This window comes from Pundamilia nyererei, unplaced genomic scaffold (genome assembly GCF_000239375.1).
Source record: "Pundamilia nyererei isolate P.nyererei 1_Seehausen unplaced genomic scaffold, PunNye1.0 scaffold00151, whole genome shotgun sequence".
Classification (NCBI taxonomy): Eukaryota; Metazoa; Chordata; class Actinopteri; order Cichliformes; family Cichlidae; genus Pundamilia; species Pundamilia nyererei.
This window is the reverse complement of record NW_005187552.1, coordinates 448,994-473,864: the sequence shown is the minus strand read 5'-3', so window position 1 is coordinate 473,864 and position 24,871 is coordinate 448,994. Positions and strand designations below refer to the sequence as shown.

The 24,871-nt window shown below is 43.3% G+C and overlaps 1 protein-coding gene across 5 annotated transcripts in view; it reads left to right on the top strand.

The window, feature by feature from the left end:
• pcdh7b (protocadherin 7b) overlaps positions 1–23,897 on the top strand; it is a 116,593-nt gene extending 92,696 nt beyond the window's left edge. For 2 of the 5 annotated variants that reach the window (XM_005744912.1, XM_013913788.1), the window contains exons 3-4: positions 19,629–19,647; positions 20,914–20,972. In XM_005744912.1, the coding sequence (XP_005744969.1) occupies positions 19,629–19,645 (17 nt within the window). In that variant the 3' untranslated portion in view covers positions 19,646–19,647; positions 20,914–20,972. Of the gene's footprint in view, positions 1–19,628; positions 19,648–20,913 lie in introns of all 5 variants that reach the window. The other 3 variants (XM_005744909.1, XM_005744908.1, XM_005744911.1) reach the window with 2 other exon arrangements.
• The last annotated feature ends 974 nt before the right edge of the window (positions 23,898–24,871 follow it).

Sequence of the window (24,871 nt, the reverse complement as noted above, 5' to 3'; positions counted from 1 at the left end):
GAAAGGGAATATGGTGCATTCATCTGCTGGAAACGGACTCGTATTTTTCATGTCTGCTCTTAACTAGTGAAACAATGTAAATAGATATAAGCTGCATGCCGGAGCAGTATTCTGGTTTGCGGGTATGAATAAAAGGCAAAGAAAGTGACATATATGGACTTGGGGTGGCTGTAGCTCAGGAGGTAGAGCAGGTGTCTATCCCTGAAAAAACACACTGATCCCCAAGTTGCTCTCCGATGCATCCATCAGAGAGCGACTGTTAGATAGAAAGCACTTAGATAAAAAGAGCATAGAAAAAAAGTGCTTGAATGGGTGTGAATGGGTGAATGATGCATGCTAAGTAAAACGCTCTGAGTGCTCAATTAGAGTAGAAAAGTGCTGTGTTAGATATTAGCTAACCTAACCACTACCATTTATTTGGATAGTAAGTTAAAAAAAAATAACAGGAGGCCAAGCTCGAGGTTGCAAAGATGTGGAGATTTTCATTGGGAGCGACCAGGATGGAGAAGATTGATGGACAGAAATGAGCATGAGTCAGACGGACCACTCAGGTTGGGCGGCTTGTGGCTGAGGACATGTGGAGAGGAGGGACAGTGGATATATTGGGCAAAGGATTCTGAAGGTGGAGCTGCCAGGCAGGAGGAAAAGAGGAAGACCGCAGAGGAGATTTATGGATGTAGTGAAGGAGGACATGTGGGGGGTTGGTGTGACTGAGGAGGATGCTTTGGAATAGAGTGAGATGGAGGCAGTTGATCTGCTTTGACGACCCCTAAAGGGAGCAGCTGAAAGAAGATGAAGGAGAAGAAGGTGTTGTGTTGTGCGAAAAAAACAAAAACAAACGAATGATTAAAAAAGATTTTGCACACTATCCTCTCAAGAGATCGGTTCTAGATCTCAGCATCACTCTTTTTTTTAAATGAATTCATTCAAAAAAAGGCAAATTAATTGTATAAAGTGATGTTTTTAACAAACTTTGTAAAAGTGCTGAGCTGGCACAATGCTGAAGCCTTCTTCTCTGCACCAAAACTGGCCGCTGGCAGACGAGCATTCGCTGGATTTAAAATCGGACTTAGCGGCCGCAAAAGTGGTCTTAGTCTGTTTTCAAGGTCTGACCACAGGTCCAGCAGGTGATTTTCAACTGTTGGCAACCGTGTGCACAGATCCTCCATCATTTTGTTCTTGCTGTCAGTGAGAGGCTGCACACTGTGCCCTGACAAGACAGAGAACATTCATAAAGTCTCTAAAACAGTCTCGGCAACCTTGACAGAACGCTGTGTGCATGTCCCCACCCCTTCCTCCAACACAAAAACCACCCCAGAAAAGTAGCCAAAGAGCACCTGCCACATTCTCTGCGCAAAGACGTCAATAAATCTGGCCACTAATGTACCGCAAAATCTTTTTTCTCTGACTCCCTCGCTTCCTCTGCCTCCAATATTAATGAAAGCCAGCTGAATGCTGCCACAGGAAAAGACAGAAACACGTTCTTTCCACTAAGCTAACATGAAAAAAGGTGATAGCTTCTTCCTTAGCTCCCTGAGTGGAACTGGAAGCCAGCTCACTTGGCCGGCGAGGCTTTGCTGCAGAGCCACAGGTTCGCATTAGCCGAGCGATAGGCAGGAATTGATGACTTTGAGAAAGGATATTGAAAGCCGCACAAATGAAGCTCCCGGCAGCAGGAAAATAATTCTCAAGCTAAGTGATTAAAAGTTGCAAAGAAAAATAATCTAATACCGCGAGTGAATAATAATGTGCGGAACCAGTATGGAAAATGTACTTTTCCATCACCAGCACTTCAACCCAGAAAAATAGGATAGAAAGGGTAGGTGGTGGTAGTGGTGATGGTGGTGGTGGGTGGGTTACGGCACGTGATGAAACCTTGGGGCTATTTTTAGAGAGCGCCTTTGCCTGCAACTCAGCAGTTGTAGCAATGAAAGAAACTCTCTATTCTGTATTCTTCTCATAAAAGAAATTGTGATAATGAGGCTTCACCAGAGACCGCATGTGCATTAATATTTGATCAATCTGAACACACTGGCATCACACGCCGGGTCTCACAATACTGTACACAACATATGCAATCAAGGAAAATATCAAAATGTGAGACGCTGTTGAATATTTCTGTGTGTGTGTGAGAGACAGAGTGTGTGCTGAACTCCCAGCCCACCATCTCTTCGAGAACTAACATCAAATCATCAGGGTGTCTGTGTGGATCTGTGTGTGTGTCTTGATATACTTGGCCTATATCCTCTTGTGATAGTCACATGGCTTCTCTCAGACAGCAGTCATTTGTTACTGTCCTTTTAATCATGCTAATGCAACCCCGCTCTCCATCAGAGAAGCCGACCAAACTCTGGCACACATAAATTTGTGAGAACACACACTCGCATGCGTGCAGACATTAAAGGCGAAAAGAGAGAGAGAGAGAGAATGGAGCGCCCAGAGTCCCCAAAGGCGTATGAATATCTTAAGTGGAGAGTTCTATAACTCCGTATCTCCACATGCCCGTGGGCACACTTTTTACATGCACCCGTACACGGTATTCGCGCAAATGGTCGCGCACATTGGCACGCGTAAACATAAGAAGAATACAAATCCGAGATGCTACAGTATTGAATCAAATTAAGTGGTAATTTCGTAGCACCGGAATGCTGCCGCTGTCTTTTCTCCGCTCCTTTTTCTCAAGTGCTCCACTTTATTAGTATTCTGCTGAGAAGCTACTCCGCTTTCTTCTCCGACTCTCCTCCTCTCTCTCGCTCTCCTCCTGGGAGTTGAGCCCAGTGCATGTTAAGTGATATGGCTTCAGAGCCTCACCGGCTGGGTTTGTGGGTGCCACATAACTCGCATGTATCCAGGAATCCAGGAAGTGGGGAGAAGAGGGTGGGTGAGGATTGGCGGGGAGAGGGGTTCCCTTTTAGTAAATCCACCCACCCGTGGAAAAATGATCAATCTCATGAATTTGCCAATTGGGAGTCGTTGGCCGATGAGCGGAGACAGAGGCAGATAATGAGAGAAATGTGGGGGTGGGGGGCGGGAGTGACTACAGGGACGACAACGAGGGAATATTGAAAGTTATTGAAGGGAAGAAGGGGAAAAAAAGGAGGGGAAATTGAGCAAGTGTAAGAGAACGGATTAGGGAAGACAAAAGAGCAGGTGAGCCTTGATAGACAGAGATGCTTTTAAAAAAATGGGAACATCAACGTCTGCTCAGTTGTGCAGAGGGAGGGAAGGTGGAAGGGGGAGAAAGAAGAGAGAAATGGGGCATGTTTTTTCTCCCCTTTCACGCTTTGCGTCCCACTGTCTGAAAGCCAGCAGGCCGTTTTGGCGGCAGTGGAGCAAGGTACATGTTTGGGGTTCTTCTTGTCAAGCGTGAGCAGGTCCCAGTGAGGTAGTGACAAGAGAGCGGATGGGGCTACGGGGTGGTGGTGGTGGTTGGGTAAGGCAACTGCAAAAAAAAAAAAAAAGGGAAAAAGAAGTGCCTGTCCTAAATTTAAGGCCTGGTATAGCCTTAGGGTTATTCCTACACTAGTAGACAGTGTGGTATGTAAATGTCACAGGAATCAACAGAGCGAGAGGCTGTCTTTCTCTGTTCGTTTGACAGGACATGACAGGTCATGGAAGGGGTGGGGGTACATTTCTCAGCTGTGCTGGTGTCAACATGAACAGTCTGAGTTTGACATACCTGAGTAGGGTCGCACCTAAAATGCGACTCGAGGAAAGTCTGTGAAAGTCACACTGAGCAGAAATTCTGAAATACTCAATGAAACCACTCAGTTCAGTGCTTATTTGCCTGTAAACATACGGTGGACTTCCAGCATGAAATACCACTTAAGGTCAGGATGATGCCGGTCTTCCTGGTCAGTGTGCTTTGGATCTTTTTCAGAATAAGGCCATTATTTAGTAAAATGCCATTTAGCCCATAAGCTAATGAGTGAGATCATGGTGGTTGTATCCACTTCTTTTGTTCAGTCTACGACTGTAGGAGATGCACGTTGTAATGTCAAAAGTATATGGACACTTTTCACATACTGAGTTACTCAGACGAAAAAAACATCTCTTCCCTCTCTGTTCTAAGCCCCTCCCTCCATAGTATAAATCATGGATGTCATACCGTTTTTTAACATCAAGATGAGAGTTCCCGCCATGACGATATTGCATGCAAAAATAACGGCTATAATGAGAAGGGGTGTGCCTGTGAAACCGTACAATCACTGGCTAACAACTTGTGACTGAAATATTAGCCAAAGACTATGCAGATAATTAATTTTCAAACATTGCATGACCAAGATTTAGAAAATAGACGTGAAGTTTTTATGCATTATCACCCAAAATGAACGAGTGAGCCTGAGTAGGAGCAGTGTTTAAAGTGGTCAAGACAGAGAGACGTTTTTTCCTGTAGGGCTATTGCCACAGCTATCGCCATCTGATAGTTTGCACGTTTAAGGCACATTAGCTTTGGCTTCACTTTTTCCCCCTGGCAGTTTTGTCTGTTTTTTAAAATACTTTGTCCTCAAAATGGTCAAACATTTGGGTAGAATTTCTGACTGCAGAATGGCTGTGGTCATTTTTGGCATAAACTGTCAGTGAAGGAAATTAACAGTGAATAAATTATCAGCATTAGTCCAAATGAATGTTGCGCTGGTATTCATTTAATCGTGTTTTTGAAAAATATCTTTTGTGATCAACAGAATGACCCACCATTAGAGGCTTTTTAAGAAACAAAAAAAAAGAGCGTTGCTAAACAAAACAAAAGCAGAGCTTAACAATTAAAATTACACATCAGAGTTTTCCTCTGTATTACACAGAAAGGTTCGAAATGCGGATGGGGCGGGTTGGGTCTCTCTTGCATCCACCGCTCAAGTCCACTAACAGTGAACAAAGCTGACTATATTCAGCTGGAGTCAGAATAAGTGTGCAGCATGTGTGACCTTAAAGAAGGGAAGTTTGGAGAATCGCAGCGTAAGGAGTAGAGAGTGAATAATTCTTTAAAGTGTAGCCTGGGGCGCATTAGCATACTGCGCTAGCTGTTGCGGCGACACGTGGCAGTTTTTTTTTTCCTTCGTTCTTTCTTTTTTTTTTTTTCCACGGCGCTTTTAGCACACCCCGTTTGTCAGAGGGAGGCATCATCCTTTATCGGCACATTTCATGTTTCCCAGAGGACTCTGTGAAGCGGGTGATATTATTGAGGAGCGCTGAGCCTTATTAAATTCCCAAGCATATTACCAGTCTCTCTCTCTCGCTCTGTCTGTGTGTCTCTCACTCTCGCATACACACTTGCATCTCTCACTCTTTCCCTACCAGTCTCTTAATTTGGCTGCACACTCCACTGTAACTCAACAGCCGCCCTCCTATTCCATTCTCAAGAGGAAACAAAGGAAGTAAATACATATTATTACTTTTTTTCCCCCTCGCTCATCAGGTATTAACACAGCATGCCCTTTCGTGGCTCCAGAACCTCATATGACTCACTTGCTTCCTCATTGTATATGCTATAGTGCAGCCTCATCTGCTCTGTCCTAGTCTTAGTGAATTCTTTTCATCGCAGGACAAAGACAATGCTAATCTTTCATCCAGTGAACTGGATAGAAAGCAAATTCTCTGTCAGCTTTGTGAGAATTAAGTTAGGAGTCATCAAAAGGGTTTTTTTTCTTCCTTTTCTGATCTATCTGTGTGCATGGAAAGTGATAATTCCAGAGTACTATGAGTTTAATATCGCGGTACAACCACTGCAACTGTAACTTCTTTCTCTTCTGCGTTCTCCATGATAACGCTTTTAATAGAGCTCAAATCGTATCTGGTCTCAACACATGACAGGAGAACATGTGATCTGTTGTGGTTATAATGGGGATGAAGCGAACATACGTCTTCATAGCCCGTGCACAGAGCTGAAACTTCCAGAGCTCTCTATTTCCTTATATATTATTTGCTTAGGCCAAGGGAATGCGTGTGACTGTGCACCAGGCATATTTATCAAACAAGGCTTTTGCCATTTTTTATGACGCTGACACGGATGGTGATGCCTCTGTCTACCTTGCTGCAAGCGAAGCCTATTTACATATGACCTTGCGTTCAGCAATTGGTGAAACGGGGATTCGCAGAGTTTTATTTTGCTGAAATGATGTGCTTTTACCTCGGATGTGACAGCAGAATATGAATATGAAAATACGAAAGGAGCAGTTGAGTCAGCACGGGTCGTAATATTCATGAGGATTAGACATAATGTGTTTACTAGCTTGGCTGCTGATGTTACTGTATATTATGTCATTGGACTGGTTTACGACTATTTACATTTACATATATGTGGCTCATTTCACATGTAGCACACATATTGTTCCCTACGTATGAATTAGAAGCTGTCACTTAATACTAGTACAGGTTCGACAAATGATGTGAAAATAGTAATTTAACCTCACCGGGGAAGAGTGCGTGTACTATCGCTATGTGCAAAAGTCTTGAGCAACCTGATCTCATTTCTCTGCTTTGTTTCCAAGGAGCCAGACTTTCCTACAATTGTTGCTTGTAGTAGTCTTGTAGCCCCAAGCGATAGTTTTTTGGTCTTTTAAAGTTTCTCTTTAGACATTGACTGCTTTTTCACTCAATTTAAGTCCCGTGTACGTGACCATTTTCAGAAAATGTCTGTTAAACTAACTCACACTAACCTATGAATAATTCAAGCTTTAAAAGGGCACTTAACTCAAGGGATGAAGCAGTGTTGTGTCTACATATGACTGCAGACAACTGACTGGTTTAAATTGTATCTTTTAAATTGTGTATTTAGGCACCTTATTACTAACATCCCATTTCTTTAGTTGAATCTGTGAAGAAATCAAAGAATAATACAGTTTGACAGACATGAAATGGTACTTTTTGTACCGACAAAGGGGTTCCCAAAGAGATATTCGCTGAAAACTTGGCATATTTTGGCATGGTGTGCAGTCTGTCCTTAAGAAATGTGAGACAACTGGACAAGTGCATAGCAGACCTAAAAAACTACCTAAAGTAGATGAACATATCTGAAAGTTGTGTCCTTAAGAAACAGGAAAGACCAGACACAGAAGCTTAGAGATGCATCTGGCTCTTACATTAATCCATCTAATATTTACTAAAGCTTTCTCAGAAATGGTCTCGGTGACATGTGGCTCACGTGGCTGTCAAAGAAGCTGTGCTGGAATTATGAACATGGATACAATCAGATTTTGGTACATGTGGTTATGAACAGATGAAGCATTTGATTGGCAAAAACCATGGCATCATTTTTCAACACTGATCCCAAACACACTGCTAAAGCAGTAAAAGCATACCTGGATAGAAAAACATAAAACTACTATCAGTCGTGCATTGGCCTCCCCAGAACCAAGACCTCAGCATTATTGATCACACAGGGATCATCACAGTCATCATCACTTTAGATGTTGTTTATGGCATGTATCGAAGAATAAAGATGGTGGAAAAAATATTGACTTTTAAGCTGGTTAGAATAGCACAGACTCTGTTTTTGCCTCATATATTGTCTTTACATTTATGTATTTTTTTCAATAAATCACTCTTTTGTCCGATTTTACTAGCAAAAGACAAGGAAATGAAGGGCAGCTCAAGACATTTGCAAAGTTTTTTTATGTGCACATGCAAGAGAGACGATAAACACCAAGGTAAAGCATGGCTGAAGAAAAGGTAAGAATAAGAATACCTGGCATACGGTCGATGAACCATAAAACAATACTTGGTCTGTGTCCCTCAAAGAAAATCAAGAGCGGGAGGGAGAGAGTCACACGCATTAAGAATTTCATCATTTTGGCAGAGTGTGTGTGTGTGAGACAGGGCTGTCGAGACTGCTTGATGGTATGAAAATTTGATGCAGAAATATCCTGTTGGCGCTGCATTTTTAATGGAGACCACGCAGATGCAGGAATTATCTTCAGAATGCTCCCTCTGGCCCCCAGTACCACCTCATGCATAGCACCCAAACAATTCTGCACCTTCAGGACAGACTTGTATGGATTTGCTTCGGGTATTTCAATCATTCTTAGAGAAGTTCTATTTGTCCCCTAAAACATTGTCTCTGACGAGTGACAGCTCACAGGAATCATCGCAGAATCCACAAACGCTCCATCACTCGTCAGACGGCTGGTGTTTTGGTGTATATTTTTCTGTTCTCTATTCAGTTGTTGGAAAATGAGTCTGGCCTCTGGGGCTTTATTGCCCTAATCTGCAGTCCAGCCTGCACTTCTCCCACTGGTGATTGATATTTGGAGACATCGGTGGGACAAAAACAGTTTGAGTTCTGACGCTCATGAAAGACCCATCAGCTCTGTCGTCGATCAATGTGAATAAATATTTCCCACAACCCAGAAGCATTAGAATCAAGGACGGGAAAAAAAGACAGACAGAGGAAAGAGGAAAAATCAATTGGTCGAGAGCTTTGCTAAAAAGGGGGTGGGGAGGCATGGTGGTTGGGGAAAAGGGGGTTGAGGGGAAAAAAAAGAAAAGAAGAGGCCTGTCAGGCTGGGTGAATAATGAAGCATGTTTTCAGTGCTTCAAAGGCAGAGGAGAAAAGGCATAGTGAAGTCATGTTATGGACTCTGTGTCATTTAATGTCACTTTATTTTTGGCTCATATGATACTCTATTAAAGTACAGAATGCTGAGGTGAACGCGAGGCTTTTGAACTCTGGCATTAATTTGCGGTTCTCAAGTGGCCCTTTAAGGTTCAATCAGTAATATTTGCACAAAGTATCAACAGGAGTTCTCAATAATTGCATATCAGTGTCAAGTTAGTACTCTGCTCCTGCTTTTTTTAGGGGCTTTCAAATCTAACTGGCTCTGTGTATTCACTGAAGTGCTCCCCACCTTTGTCCGTGACCAAATGCCCACTGAACTAGCCACTTATCTTTGCAACATTTGAAAGAGACGCTTTAGACTGTCAGTTGGACACCTGTTAAGTAAAAGCCCTTTAAATGGCTGGTTTAAGCAACATGAGCTATGCTATCAATAGTAGCTAAAAGGCTGTTTTTCCATGTCCTTAAAGCTTCACATTTACATTTAACATTCATTCTATTCTCACTTACAACTGTTTCCTAATAAAAGTGGCAGAATTCAAACATCATTTCTGCAGTTACCTGAGCTTATGCTAGAGTTGCATTATATTAGAATGTATTTTTAAGATATTGCTAAGCTATTAGTTAGCATGGTGGTTAGCACTAATGCTACACGTCAAGAAGACTGGGTTCAAATGCAGTTTCAGAGGGTGGGACCTTTCTGTGTTCCCCCCGTATCTGTCTGAGTACTCCGGCTTTTTCCTACAGTCCAAAGACATGGAGTAAGGTTAATTGGTGATTCTAAATTTAAATTGCACACAGTGTAAATTTGAATACCTCACGATCCTTGACTTGATAAGAGCCTTGGATTGGATAGTTTGGAGTGCAGGTCAACACCAGCACCTTTGGTGTGTTCTTGGTATTTGTGTGTCACGTTGTCCTAGAGAGGCTGTGCATGGTCTTCAACATTCACAAGGCTTTCTGCCAGAACGCTGAATTTTAATTATTTACCTTAGTGGTTTTAATGTAAGTGTATGCAATGTGGCTTTCCACAGAAAGAGCTGAGAGGCTAAACTGTTTCTATCATGCAATATATGTGACCATTTACCCAGTTCAGCTGAAAAAACTGCCTTTGTCCTTCTGTAATGATAGCGTTTCTATCCCACATCCAACAACTTAGACAGTGGATGTTCACTAGTGGCTGCCCACCTGTCTGTACTTCATCTGCCTGTGAAATGATTGTCTTTCTTGCTATCTTTCTATCTCATGCACTCTCTTTATTTTGATAGGGGATCCATTTGGTTTAAATTGACTCATTTTGTCAGTGGGAATCGGAGCAGAGAATCTGAAGAGGGAGAAACAGCCAAGGCTGCTTTGATCCCTCTGACAGGCAGCGTGAAAAGTGCATTTCATAAAGGATGTTCGCCTGTGATGAGCCCGCCAGAGTGACAAATTGGGCCCCTGGTGCTTTAAATAATACACTATGTATGGCTCCAGCTGTGGCACTATGTTCTATATTGCTAAACTGGCCAGTTAAAAGGGGTGTGCTTTGCGAGTTGAAGGCAGGGCATCGGTAGTAATTTAAATCCAGAGCAAGTTTCACTTCCGCTCTGAGCCTTTTCTTGTTCACCACTGTGACGCGTCCAAATGTTAACGTGTCACATGCATTCACGTCTAGATTTGGAGATGCAGGGACGGAAAGCAACTTTTAAGCGATGACTAAGAAGAACCTTGTTGTCTCCCTGTGGCACTTATTGCTGAAAAGACATGTGGTGATGAAAGTTTAAAACGTGGTGTGCCACTGTTACAGACACTCCCCTCAGCTGGTGACGCAGAAGCACCGGATAGAAATGCCTGGATTGACGCTTTGCTTCTTCCTCCTGAATAATTTGCTCCAACATGCAAAACCTCTAGGGAGAAGACACGGGTACTGCACACGCAGCTTTCCAGCTGTGCGTGGGGTAATATATGTTACATTTCAAATGAGAAAAAAAGTCACAAAGAAAAATATCACACAGACATATGCTGTGCTGACGACAGGTGTCACTGTGCCTCATTCATCTTAACCAGTGATGTCAAACTCATTTTACATCGTGGGCCATTACAGCCCACTTTGATCTAAAATGGGCCAGAAACTCCCCATCTCTGTCCGTCTAAAGAAGTCTAGTTACACATGGAATCCTTGAGATATCTTAATATAAGAAAAAGTAGTGCAGATTCAGTGTTTTCTACAAGATAACAAAATGTGCTGTACTTAATGAAAGAAATCTGTCAGCTCGACTCCTAAATTGTAAGAAATAAACCTGTAAAATTACAAAAAAAGTGTAGCCATGTGTGCAATGCATAGTGTGCAGTGGTTACACAGTGTTATTTTATTTTTAAATGCATCACCTAATTACTCTGGTGTAGCATGAATGGGCAAGTGGGAGGTCTTTATCAGTAAAGATAAGGTGTTAAAAATTTTAAGAATACAGTTAAAAGTCCAAAATTTCCAATAATGCTGTTCAATGGGGCTCGATTGCTGTCTTTATTGGACCAATTGTGGCCTCCGGGCCATGTTTGGCATCTCTGATCAAAACTCTTTGTTTGCCTCTTGTATCATACAGATATTCACATGCAACAGATACAGACTGTCAACCAACCCCACCATCTCTCCTCTTCTCTGGATGCACTCCATAATGGAGGAATCATCAGTGAAAATCTGGAGGTGGTTTGACCCACAGTTGAGTCTCGAGTCAAAAGATAGATTGCGAATAAGGCAGGCGACAGCACGGTGCCTCACTGCAGAAGCAAATCCAATATATTGCTCCAGAAGGGAACAAACTGTGGCCTATCTGTGAGATAGTCTATAATCCAGGACACCTTGGCGTTATCAGGCTGTATCGCTGTGAGCTTCAGCCCAAGCAAGAGTAGCTGGAGAGTGTTTAAGGCACTCAAGAAATCAAAGCTCTCCATTCCCACTGAGCTCTTCTGTTGAAATAAGTGACTTTTTGTCAGTGCACGGTACATCTGGATATGTTTTGTACATATAAGCAGTATGCAGAAGTGGCTTATTAGGACCTTTTCACTAGATGTCTGCCATAGTCTGGGATGAGGCCTTAATGCTGTCACTGAGGCTTTCGCTTTCATTCTTGAACACTCAAACACTGCGGGAGGTTTTGCACAGCAGAGGCACCCTGGTCAGACTCAAGGATACATTAAAGAGGTGCTGGAGAACCTATTTGCTGACTGGCACATCCTTTTAGCACTTTCATCAGGGGCTGCACTCTGCACAGCCATTTGTTGCAGTTTGTTTTTTAACCTTCCCAGTAGGTGTTCTGCCTGTTCTGCGGGGGAAATTCTCCGAAATCTGTCTGATCGCTTATTTGGTTTCCCAGGTCATTAAAGTGTAAGACTATGTCTTGTAGCATTACTACATTCACATATCCTTAAAAATAAAAGTCGAACTAGAGGGAAAGGATAAGTAGCCAAAACGACATACAACAAGATCCCATGGGACACAGCAACAGGTGTCCCAACCAATCAGATCATTATCACATCATTTTCTAACCTTTGTTATAAAGTAGATTTTGAATCTGCTATTAGTTTAACGTGCACAGTATTCACCGCCCGCTCAGAATTGCACTCGCTAATAGGCTCGGCTTTCCAAAAAAAGGAAAAAAGAAAGAAAGCCAACTTTTAATCCTCCTTAAATCAGCAGAACCTGGTCAGCTCTGTTTCCCTTCAGAGTTTTTTTTAGGTAGAACACAGAAGTCCATCATGTTTTCAGGACCTGCTGAAACACCGAAAACAAATCCCTCTGGGAAACACAGGCCCCAGATAATTTGCCTTTCCTGCCCCGGAGTGGAGCTCACTTTGCCTGTTTATGAGCCTACATGGTGAAAAACTGAAAGCCTGTCCCTTTAGGTCAGCATAATTACACCCTCCACATTTCCACCACTAGCTTTCCATTAAGGTGGTGACTCACCATGCCCAGCTCACTCTGGCCTAGAATGTGCTAGCAGCTGAGAGCTAATTACCACACACAGGATGACAAGAATGGTAGATAGTAGGTGTTATTTGGCTGACTCACAAGCTAACTAGCTCGCCTGCTGCTGCTAACTACTTATTACAAGTGGAGCCTTTGTTTTAGACATTTCGTGCGGAGATTACTTATCTGGGCTTTTTTTTTTTCTTTCAGTCTTTTGTTATTTAAAATAGGGTTGTTTATTTTTTTAAATAAAGATGACGCAATGCATGAACACAATCTGAGATATGTGGGTCACACGGAATCTTTCTAGCAAACGGGATGAATAATTCTGACGTGCACGCGTCCTCGCCACGTGGTAAGATATTGTACTTTCTCTTAAAGAACGTGCGCTGAACATGAAACGTGTTCTTCTTAAACCGTATCAGAGAACTATATAGATTTTTTTTTTCTCAAATGTCCCCATCTTCTGAGCAACAGCCTGCTTATAGTGTGTAGCTCTTTCTCCATGTGGACCTACAGTACGTCCATGAAATCCTATGACTTAGATGTTTTTTTTAATAGTACAGTCACTAAAAAAAAGCACAAATCACAGAGTTTTCTTTTTTCTTCTTCTCTTTTTTTATTTTAGGGAGGATTTAATTGAAATTGTATTTTGACAAATAACCATTTAATGGTGTAAAACAGGCTATTGTGTGAGTGTGTCTGGGAGTGTGCGATAAGAGTAACAGTGGAGGGGAAGCAATGACACTTCTTTTTCTAAAGACTGGAGAGAGAGAGAGAGAGAGAGAGAGAGAGAGAGAGAGAGAGAGAAGGGGCGGCTGGGATGGAGTGTGTGTGTGAGAGAGAGAGAGAGGGGGGATAATTTATAGGAATAGTAAGGAAAAAAAACTGAAGTAAAACACACATTTTTAACTTATTTAAACCCTCGCTAACACTCTCGCAGCTGCCTAGTGAGCTCTTGCCATTTTGTACACCGATGTGCGTTCTTGTGTCCGCCCTGTTAGGTGACGTAGCACGCTAGTCTTCTCATTTTAGGTATAACCCGAAACGCTTCTGTGAAGTTTGCTACGGCGGGAAAGAAACCGCCAGCGCCTGTGTGAGCGCGCTGCCGAGTTGTTGTTTTATCGGTGGCTAGCATGTGCTGCATGTGTTCACCATAGCAGAGCGGCTAATTCTAATCCTCACACGGGGCTTCCAGAGTGTTCTGTGTGAGCTCAGAGTAGCATGCTGGGGAAAATGGTGGTAATACTTTATTATATATCGTAATTGGGTGTTTTTCAAGCGGAAACAAACTGCGTATAAGAATGTGTTGAGTCGCAGCTTGTAAAGGTGATTATAAGTGCTGCAATGCTAATATGAAGCCCGATGAGAAAATCGCCTTGTTGTAAGAGTCTGGGTGTGCTGGGCGTAGCTTGGAAGCGTTTTTGAGTTGTTTCAGTAGACTTCAGTGTGTGTGTGTGTGTGTGTAAATGGCAGGAAGCCAGCATCATCAGTCTTATTAGGAGCGTGGATGAGTCACTCGCCTCCTCTCCTCGCCACATCATCTTGCAGTCGCTCTCCTTATAGATAGTTGGGTCAGAAGTGCACAGATGACACAGTTTGTTGTGTCTACATTTATGTATGTGGCTTTTACCTGAGAGAGAGAGCGAATATGCTCCCAGCCAAACATGACAACCACCTGCTGTACAAAGAGCCTGCGCTCGTATGCGCACTTGCACACAAGTCTGCGTGATCGCAAGATGAATGAGGGAGCGTGACAGGCTGGGACGCTTTATTTATGGGGGTCTTTGGCTTTGAGTGCTGAGTGTTCAAATGGGCCGAGAGAGGCAGAGACCCAGGGAGGGAGAACATGTGCAGAGGGTAGGGGGAGAGCGCGAGGCTGCATTTGATAATTGGCTGAGAGATCGTCACCAGAATGAAATTATGCTAGTTAATCTCTCCTGAATTAATTACCTCAGGAGCAAGCCACAGTACATTCATTATTGCGGAAAGAGTATTGACCCTGCTGAAAGAGAAAAGCAGTCCATATCATACCCATAATGCCTACTTGCGGCATTATTGTAGTGCTTGTTAGCGTATAGACTGCAGGCTGCAAACATGAAATGGAAATGAAAGCGGTGATATCTTCTACCTGTCTATACGGTGACCCAGAAAAAAGATCCTCCCATAAGTTCTCGATGGCTTTGTGTGCATATCTTTTCAAATGTTTACGACACTGTTAACCGCAGAGGTTAGGTATCTAGGGAAATGAGGAAAAGGGAGGCCACAGCTCACTGCGAAACCTGATCAGAGCTTTATGCTCATGTCTGAATGTTTTCTCTCCCCTCTTACTGTCAGGTTTTCCTCCAGCTTGTCTTGCACCTCTCAAGGCAAGGTTTTGGTGGTGGTGAGGCAGAGGGTGCTCCAGAATATTCCTTTAGTTGCTCTTCCCAGGTAGTAAATACTTCAAGAGGCACAGGGAGCTGCAGAATACACCTGCTGCCACATTCAACAGCTTTCCTCCAACCGGCCTACGAGCAGCACGGCTAAGGCAGAAAGATGTCGGTTATGAAGAAAAAGGCCACATGTGGGTCAAGTAGGCTCAGGAAGAGTGCCTGATTTGCATAAAAGTACTAATAACACTACTAATAACACTAATAGTCATTTGTAGAATGGTAATTACAGGATGGGAAATTTGTTATTTTATGCTCTTTCGATCCAAGCGGCCTCCCACTTGCAGGATTTTAACTGGGGGGTTAGATGCCACTGAGAGGGGTGAGAAAAAAACCCAAAAAGAAGTATCCGCTGTTGATGTTAATGCGGTCAATTAATGCCGCTGCCGCCGGCGGCGCACACCACGTCTCGGGTTCTCAAAGGTCATTACTCCCCAGGACTTCCCTTTTTGTTCTCGTTTTCCCCTGCGCCGCTGCTTATCTTCCATCCCTCCTTAATTGTCTGGCAAACATCTCAGCAAGAGAAAGACAAATATCGCTTTTTCCTGTGGATATTGTTCTGTCTGAACTCGCCGTCGCCGCGTTAATAATTTAGCACCTATTCCTTTTTCTCGCCGCGCCTCTCTCCCAGGAACATTTCCTCCCTCACCTTATTTTCTCCTTTTAGACCCTTCTCCCTCTTTCTTCTCTTTCCTTCTTTTTTTGCTCTCCATTTCCTCTCTTTTACCCCCTAACCTCCTTCTCTAACCCACCTTTGGTTGGATTATATCTGCAGCTAGGGCTGTCTACCCATCTGCCTTTGATGCTGAGGACCTCTCAGCTTCAAGGCAGTGCCACAGGGGCCCTGCAAAAAAAAAAAAGTGAGACCGCCAAACACGGAGAGACTCGCTCTGTGCCATAATTAGTCGGCAAGTTTTCAGCTAATTAAACGGGACCCTATTAGAGGCGCGAACGAGTAGAAAGAGGGAAACAAGAAAGACGACTGCTGAGCAACTGTGGGGGGAACGCTAGCACTCTTTGGTGTTGTTGTTTTTTTTAATGCTTGATCCCTAACTCGGGCTCATTTGTTCCACTTTTTCTTGTCTCCTCGTACCCCTTCACACTTGTCCCCCCTTCTTTTTTTTGCATTTTTCCTCACAGACACCAGAGCGTTTCCAAAAGCTGCTCCAACGACACCCGGCAACGTACGTCGTCACTGTGCGCCGTGATTGCAAAAATAGAAAAGTCGATACAGGGAGGGCCTTTCACCAGGGCTGCAGGGCAATCACATGTCCGTTTCTAGGCTAGACTCTGCTCTCACACACAGACACCTTCTTCAAGGCCCTGAAATCTTTCTCTTATCTCTTGTCTTAATCGAGAAATTGAAATCATGTGGACGGGCGTAAATGGCATTTGGGAGGTCACAGCCTTCCTTTTTTGCCTTCTTAATAAAGGAGAGTGAGACAGAAGCACATTAGGTTGAGTTAGAAGAGAGGTGAGTGGCGCCTCGCATCTGGCTGCACACAGGACCTCATTGTTTAGAGGAATAATCCGAAGCTTGAAACGGGCTAAATTAAGGCTTTGGATTGATGAGTTAATGTGCGCTTGCTAGAACAGACATGGAGTGGCATACCAGGAACTATTTACACTAGACCACATATTCTGTTTTATTCTTCTGGCCTTTCTTTATCCTCCTGCGATCTCCCCCCCTTTCCTGTCTTTGCTAATGTCCTCAATTCTTCCTCATCTCCCCCTTGTCTCCCCTACTCTCTTCTCCTCTGAACTGCTCTCTTTGGCAGTGTGTTTGGCCTGTGACGGCCCAGAGGCAGCCATGCTGTCTTCTCCAGTCAGTCTGCTGTTTTTCCTTCTCCCATGCCCCGACCCTGCTATACTCAGCACACACACAAACACACACTCTCTATCACTCTCCTTTATTCTCTTTCTGCCTGTCCTTCGCTCTCTACATCATCCCTGTCTGCGTCTTCTCCCTCATGCCCTTCGCCTCCTTTTTCCGCTCCGACCCCTATCTGCTATCCAGCCAAGTGCAATGTCTGTCAAAGACACAGAGTAGACACACATACAAAGAGAAAAAGAAGAAAAAAATGCGTGCAGGCGCATCATCTCTATTTTATTTCCTCATTTTCCCTCCATCCCTTGCTTTGGCTTTTTGCGTTGAATCTGCTGGCCAGAAATGAGAAAGCCTCAGAGATTGTTGCAGAAAAAAAAGTGACCATTACATGAACTCGCTGACACGCTGTAGTGAAAACACGCAATACGCTACTCTGACATAAACAAAACAGAACAAATTTTAATCTGTAAAGTGTGTGCAAATGCCCGGACAGTCTGGCGCTCTGTTTTTTTTCTCTTTTTTTCTTTCTTTTTTACTACCACTGCAACATCTTAGCAAGCGCTAAAGACACCGCATCAAATCGCTACTGTACCCAAGCAGCGTAGGCTCTTTGAAATACCCAAAGTGTAAGCTAGTCAGCTGATAGGGGTGGCTGACTAAAGAAAAGCCGCAGCTCGACGATTGGTGCAGCCGCTGGCCCACTTTCAGCCTGCTTCTTTTTTCCCTGCACAGCTGAAGGAGGTCTTCTTTTTATACCCCTTAAAAATGTGCGCGCAGCATGGGGCACTGACATCTCAGAGCGTCGCTTGTACGGAGGCATCTCGGCACTTTTGTTCCTCTTCTGGCTCTTGTCAATCCCCCGAGTCATTATCGGCACTCCTCCCTTCATCCTTCAGAAGCCTCCTTTTGAGCGAATGTAAGTCGTGGCCATTATTAGCAGACCAGCCTCCACTCGGCTGAAAGTTCTTGTCTTCCAGCCATGTAGAGAGTGGGCATCCACACTAGTTTTCTAGCTCTGGCTCCCCATATAAAAAAGCAACAACAATAAAATAAAAGGTCTGAGCCCTAGGGATGTGACCCAGGATGGAGAGGCCTCCTTGTTTGGCTCTCAGTGTCGCAGTAGGCTTTTTTAACACGCCAGATCTGACCCACTTGCATTGTGTCGTATGGTGGTCAGCAAGCGTGGGTGTGGAGGACGTTTGCGAATATTGTAGCAAAAAGCCAGCGACTCTGCTGTGTGGGCTCAAGGGCTTTTCCTTTGAAGATATTCTATACGACCTCATTTCTGAATTGGCTCTTGAAAGGGCCCCGTGTGTGTGTATGGAAAGCAGCACAGCGCGTCCTCTCCATTGAAACAAACTGGCAATAATTACACTATTTTATTTTTCAGCTTTCATTGTTCAGATTTACATCCTTAAGATTTCGAGTGAGTAGGAATCGAGCGGCCCAGCGTGGGCTCATAAGTGGGAAAATGAAGGAATAATGTTTCTTTCTCTTCTCGGTAAGATAAACAATCAACGTGATGCTAGATTTCATTTAGCACGGCCTCAGCCAGCAGGTGGAGGAACTACTCTCAGCTGAACCCGGCTCCGGCGCACTTATTTGTCCAAAGCTAAAGGACAGATGGATTTAAATGGTTTCATATTGATGGTCCAACCTCTGGGGGAGGTCACGCTCGTGAAGGGAGAAAGAGAGAAGAAGAAGGGAAAAAAAAGTATTTTTGCTTTGATGTAGCAGCCCAATTCATTAGCTCAGTCGGAAATGTCTTCATTTTTAGCAAGCCTGCAGAGTCAATGGACCATAGCTAGAAAATCAGCCTCCACAACACACTGGCTAACTACCTCAGCATCTCACTGCGCAGGGCGGCAGAGACGGTGCTGCTGAAGGTTGACTGCTTACCCACGAGAGCTGGAGGTAGCGAGTGGTCTTCCCTGCCCTGCTGTTTTTCTGTTTTTTTTGTGGAGTAGTTTGCCTGAATGTGAGTGAGGTGAGAATCCAGTTGGATGAGCATTCAGGAGCAGGGCCACGAAACGGGCCCCGAGAGAGCTGCTGTGCATTGTGGGTAGCTTAATGGCTCAATCCTATGTGTAAATGAGCGAGACAATCAGTACTTGGTGTCCACTTATCTCCTTGATAGCTGTGAGGCAGGAAAAAGGAAGGAAGGGAGGGAGGAATAAAACATGGTGCCGATCTGAAGCAAAGGTTATCATTTGCATCACACATCAGCCGCCATTAACTGTGATTGCGCTCGCATCTATTTCACTTATTTTCCACGCCATTCTTCTAATTTCTTTAGCTGTTTACAAGTCATTAGGCACGAATACTTGTATTGTGAGCCATCAGACGTGGAAAAATAACCCAAAGATTTGTTTTATTGGTTATTTGAGTTTCTTATTGCCGAGCGGTGCTTACGCCCCTGAGGCTTTGTCTATATATTGACTAGCATTACACAGTTGACGCCAACATGAAAACAGACCGCAAACAGATCTTTAACAAAGATAAGCTTCCGAGAGCGTAGGAATGGCACTCTTGAAGTCCTATCAGATGCTTTGCTGTGAGGCAAATTTCATAGTGGAACAAGTGATTTGTTTGATGAGGCGAAAACCAAATCAGCAGTACTTTAGAAGACCCTCATTTGTGTGTTATCTGTCTCCCCTTTCTTTGCTGTCCTTGTCTCGGCTGCATTCTGTCCTCAGTCATGTGTCTGCTCTGCATAAAACTTTTTTGTGCCGCTGTCAGCGTGTCTTTTAGTTACAGTTTGAAGGCTGCTCAAGGTTTCTCTTGCAGTACATATAATATATATATATATATAAAATGCGTGACATAAAGGCATAACGATTGATTTCAAATTTTTTTTGTCTTTTACAGGAGAAAAAGAGCATTAAAAGTAAGCCATGGTCCAAACTCTTTTATTTTTCATTTCTGTTGTTGTTTTTCTTAAAGGTAAAGGCATGCTTGGCTTGGTTTGCACTCACCAACGCTTTTGCTTGATTTTTGGGTTTCCATACTTTCCATCAGGTCATGAATAAAAAGACATTAACACAGCATCTCTATAACACCGGCACTTGTGTTACCTTTGGCACTGTGTAGCGTCTAAGCATTCGGGATCCTCCTTTTCTTCCTTCCTTACGGTTTTGGTCTCATATTGAACCAATTCATTAGCTCTGCTTTGCATTTGGGTTAATATACTTCACAGAGTCTGACAGTAGCTATTGACAGAAGGATATCTGTCCAACCTGTTGTCCTGATTTAGCACTGTAAGCACATAATTTGCTTTCTACAATAATGCAGTAGACGTGGTTAATCTGAGGCCAGCGCCCTGCTAGGCAATTTGTTAAGACTCCTATTACGGAATTTAAGAGGATATCAGAGTGCTTGAGCCACGCAAAGCTATTAAGCTACTTAGATCAGAGCATGATTGCCGTCTGCCAATCACCAAAATAAGAAAACAGGCTCTTGTCGGTGCTCTCTTCTCCCAAAAATCCTCAGCCGCACGATTATTAGAGACACACACAAGCACACTCCCACACAGAGCAGGCTTAATTTTGTATCTTTAAACACACCGAAATTGTAAACTGACCTCTTCTCTTCTATCTTCATCACTGGTCCCCTCTCCTCCCTTCCCCTCTCCTCCCTTCCCCTCTCAGCACAAGCGCGTTTTGAAGCATGACATTATTTCAACTCTGATTCACGCCACAGTTTTTTTTTTTTGTTTGGGGCTGTTGTCGTACCAGTGGAGTCTTCTCTGTTTTTTTTTGGTTTTACTTTTTTTCTATCATGTGGTATGGGTTCTGCATGAAAACGAGAACAACCTCTCTCTGTAAAAGCCTTATTGGACTCACTAGGGATGAAAAATTGGAACTCAGATTAGCTGTGGAAGTGGGTGCCTGGCAACCATCGTGACCAGTTTCTATTGTTTTCTACCTTCTTCATTAACATTCAGATGCGTTGATGACCTCATTAGGGAAAAGTTACAGATTCACGCATCGAATGAAGGAATTCATGACAGCCCAATCATGTAACACATACCACAAACAAACACTTAGTGGTAGGAGAGTGTGTCATTACCATCGTTAGTTTTATCATTAAATAGCCCACTTTAGCAAAACAAGCAGCGTCACTTACTTTTGGTTTTCTCTTCTGCTTCTTCTAGACTCCCGGCCCTTGCCTGACGTAGCCATGACTGGCAAGTGCACCCGGGAATGTGACGAGTATGGCCACTCGGACTCCTGCTGGATGCCTGTGCGCACGTCGCCCGAGCGACGGCCATCCAAGTCAACCACCACCCCCCAACAACCAAAGCTTTCTACTTTCATGAGCGGCAACGGCAGCGGCAGCAGCAGCGCCGAGCAGCCCGGCAGCCAAGAGACCCTCGCCATGGCCGCCATGGCCAACGGAGACCCCACCGCTGCTCACATGATGGGTGACCGCAATCGCAACCTGCTCAACAAGAAGATGGCCTCCTCCTCCTCCTCCTATGAGGCCTTCGGCTCGCCTCCCTATGGCTCGCCAGGAGCCGGGGAGGAGGTGCTGGGCCACCCCACCGAGGAGATCCCCCTTGCACCTACTGGGGAGTACAAGCCCACAACATGTGGTACTCTGACGCGACGGGAGGTGTATCTGTGAGCTGGAAGAGCTCCTCGTGTGTCACAACGTGTGGCATTCAAACACAACAATAAGCATAGCTGCTTACCCACCACCATTACAGCTTTAGAAGCTTTTAGCCACACTTTCTCCAAAGACTTTTTTGCGACAGCTTCTTAATGAAAAATCCCTGTGGATATATAAACATAGTCACCGTTTTTTTAAAGTGCTAATTTTGGCCATTAACTGGACGAAAGGAGGAGGAGGAAGAACTGCTGAGGGCACTGATTCAACTCTCTCTGAGGTTGTTCTACTGGCGAGTCGGGCTCTTAGGACACAGTCTGCTGCCTGACAGTCAGTCTGTACAGTAATCAGCTCATTTTACATATACAGTGCATGCATGCATTAACCCCTGTTCTCATTAAGGGCCCCATTCCCTGAAGTTGACGCTATACAAAAGAGCCCACGTCGTTTTTTTCTGTTTGTGTTTTTTCTAGAAACAAAGCTGTACATGTAGACTATTTTGACTTTACAGTGTGTATGGATATGCCCTTTTTTTAAAAATTTCAAAGAACAGTGTCTGGACATGATGTTTTGTGGCTGAAGTAATATACTGGACAAATTCATGGTCTCATGGTGTAACACGGACCACGGATTCTGTCATCTTTACTGTTTGTGATAAACGTTGCAGACCAAAAGTCAACCGCTTTCGAATCTTATAAGGAGGGGAAAGACTAAGCTTTAAATACTCGTTCCTCTCCCGATGTGGGAATTCGTGGATGGAAATGGGAGCCAATGCAGTTTGCTGCAGTAACCCCCATGGTTTGACTACAACCCTACTGATAGACTGACAAACTTTCAGTGACTGACTCTAAACTACCAGTGTGCACGCTCTCTACAGGAGTCACTCGTTGTACATAAACATCAGCTCATAGCAACAGCGCTAACCGCTCTCATTCCCTTTTGTCTCGCTACCTTTCCTCAGTCTCTCGTTCTTTGTCTTTGATTGGCGAGATTGAGACCCGAACCTTCCTAATAAATGCAAGATCTTACAGCCATCGTCTACAACCGCATTGGCTAGAGCAGCATGTGTGTCCACAATTGTACATTTCGGATCACCTTAGTGGGATGCTAGTATTTATACCAAGTTGTGATACTTACCCTGTTTTTCTCAAACACACACATGCAGACACACACATACAGAAAAGGCAGATTCATTTAACTGAGGCCGCTGGCACTGCTATACTGACTCATTGAAAATCCTGGGTAAGCACAGTGTGTGGCATGAGATTAAAATTGTCAAGGTTCAATGGAAACTGTATGTGTGTACAGGCCAGATATGCAGTATATAGTGTGTTTGTATAGGCCACTGTAGATGTACACCAATAATAGGCTGGGGGGAGGGGGGAAGCATATACATGGCCTAGTTGGTCCTAAAAACAGCTGCAAGTACAGCTTTTTCTAAAAACTGTTATTTTCTTTTTTGTTGTTGTTGTTGTTGTGTGATAGGACTGAGCAATAAATATCATAATGCACATGTGACCAACAAGCATCAACTTCTCTTTCTCTTCTTCTCAAGCCTTCGAGGTGACATTAACCCACAAGTGGTTGTCTAAGACCTGTTCTACCAGTAGTACATGCCGCTTCCCTTAGTACACAGCGAAGGCTCTTTGTGCATGAATGTAAGAATCAGCTCAATGGAGAACAATCAAAACGCAACTTCTGAATGAGCAGATTCCTGAAGGGTTTTGGATTACAGGCTGAAAAATTTGGTGTTACAGTTAAAACCAAAAGCTTCGTAAGTAATACGAAGCATTCCCTTTTTTCTTTTTCTTTTATAACACGCAGACACAAAACAGAGAGAACTTTGCTGTAAGTACACGAAGAACTATTCTTTTTTTTTAAAAATGAAGGTTTGAGTTTGAACGATAAGAATGTGATGTCTCAACAAAACATCCATTACACCCACAGAGCTTATGCTTTATGACCAGTTAAACAGACACATAACAATGTTGAGATGTTGTGCCTCCCTGTCTCCAGTGACTTTTTTTTTCTTTGCAGCTACAGAGGTGCAAAATCTCATGACTGTAATAAAGCAAAAGATGCAATGGAACTTTTTGTATGTTAGCAAAACCCCTTTGGTTTGACCGGAGATGCTTTTTCTTGCATTTCCGGTAATCTATAGTCTGTAAGTACTACTCGTTGTTTGAAAGAAAGTGCTCCTATACTTATCAACTGTATACATGAATACTTACTTTTTACTGCACGTTTAATGGGAACTTACTTCACTTACTGAGAAGGAAGAAGAAAAAAAACTGTAAAACAAAATGTACAAAAAAAATGTTATCCCTGTAAACACAGAAATTCATCGTTTTTGCTTTTGTTATACCTAAAAACACGAGTTACGTAGGACAACTTAGTACATCAATTTGGACTATGCTGTGGATTTATTTTACCCCCTCCATACATTTTTCATGCTTAATTTTCATTATTGTTTCACCTCGTGCTACAACAAAAACCCATATCTTTCATATGTTTTCTTTTTCATCAACTTTTTACCTGAAGCTTTTGATTGCTTTTTTTAAAAAATACTCCTTTTTTATTTGATTTTTTTTAAACTCACAGATATTGTTTCACAATAACAGTCAAAAGCCGTGAAAATGATCATCAGTATACTATGTGTTTTTTCTTTACCTGGTGCCACTTTGTATATTTAGAGTGCTTCTGAAAAAAAAGAAAAAAAAGGGAAAAAAAGAAACATACAAAAAAAAACAAAAAACTAGAGTGAATGCAAATATGCAATTGTGCCTTTTTATACCAATCGGTATGATTAAATGTTGGTTTGGAATGGTGCATAAACAATTACGTTGACATGCAACACAAAAATAGATGGGGTGGCATTTAAGGACTGAAATACATTTGCATATCTTAGATGAAATCCCATGATGTCAAAGGCTTGTTGAAGGACGACCAGTCAAATGTCAGTGAGCCTGTAGGTCTAATAGTCAAATGGCTATTGCTCTTTGGGTTCAATTACCTTGTTGAAATATCCATTCCTAGCTTAGTGCATTACCGAATGAGTGCGGGTACATTCAAAAGTTGCTTGTTGGTAGAAATAATAACGATATAATGGATTTTTTTGTCGTGTTCCACTCATGTACATGTGTGACATCCGAGGTCAAGTAACCTTCTTTGTGCATGAAACAAGCTCTAGGACTGATTTTAGAAGCTTAGCAGGATAGAGAGCAGGAAAAAGAAATTTTAAAAAAATGCTTGGAGACATTTGACTGCTCAGAGTTGAGGGAGCCTAGAGATAAAAATGCTAATGTGACGGTTTACTAGGAATGGAAGTGTGGAGGGAAAAAGCTGCAAGGTAGAGTGGCTGACAGAACACACACCTCAGGATGTGCCATGCAACACAACACTCGTACAGAAAGATTTACAGTGTATGCATATCAGCAGATGATGAAACCCTGTCCTACAACTAAGCACGGTACAGGGTTTGCTATGGTGTTGCAAGGTGATGC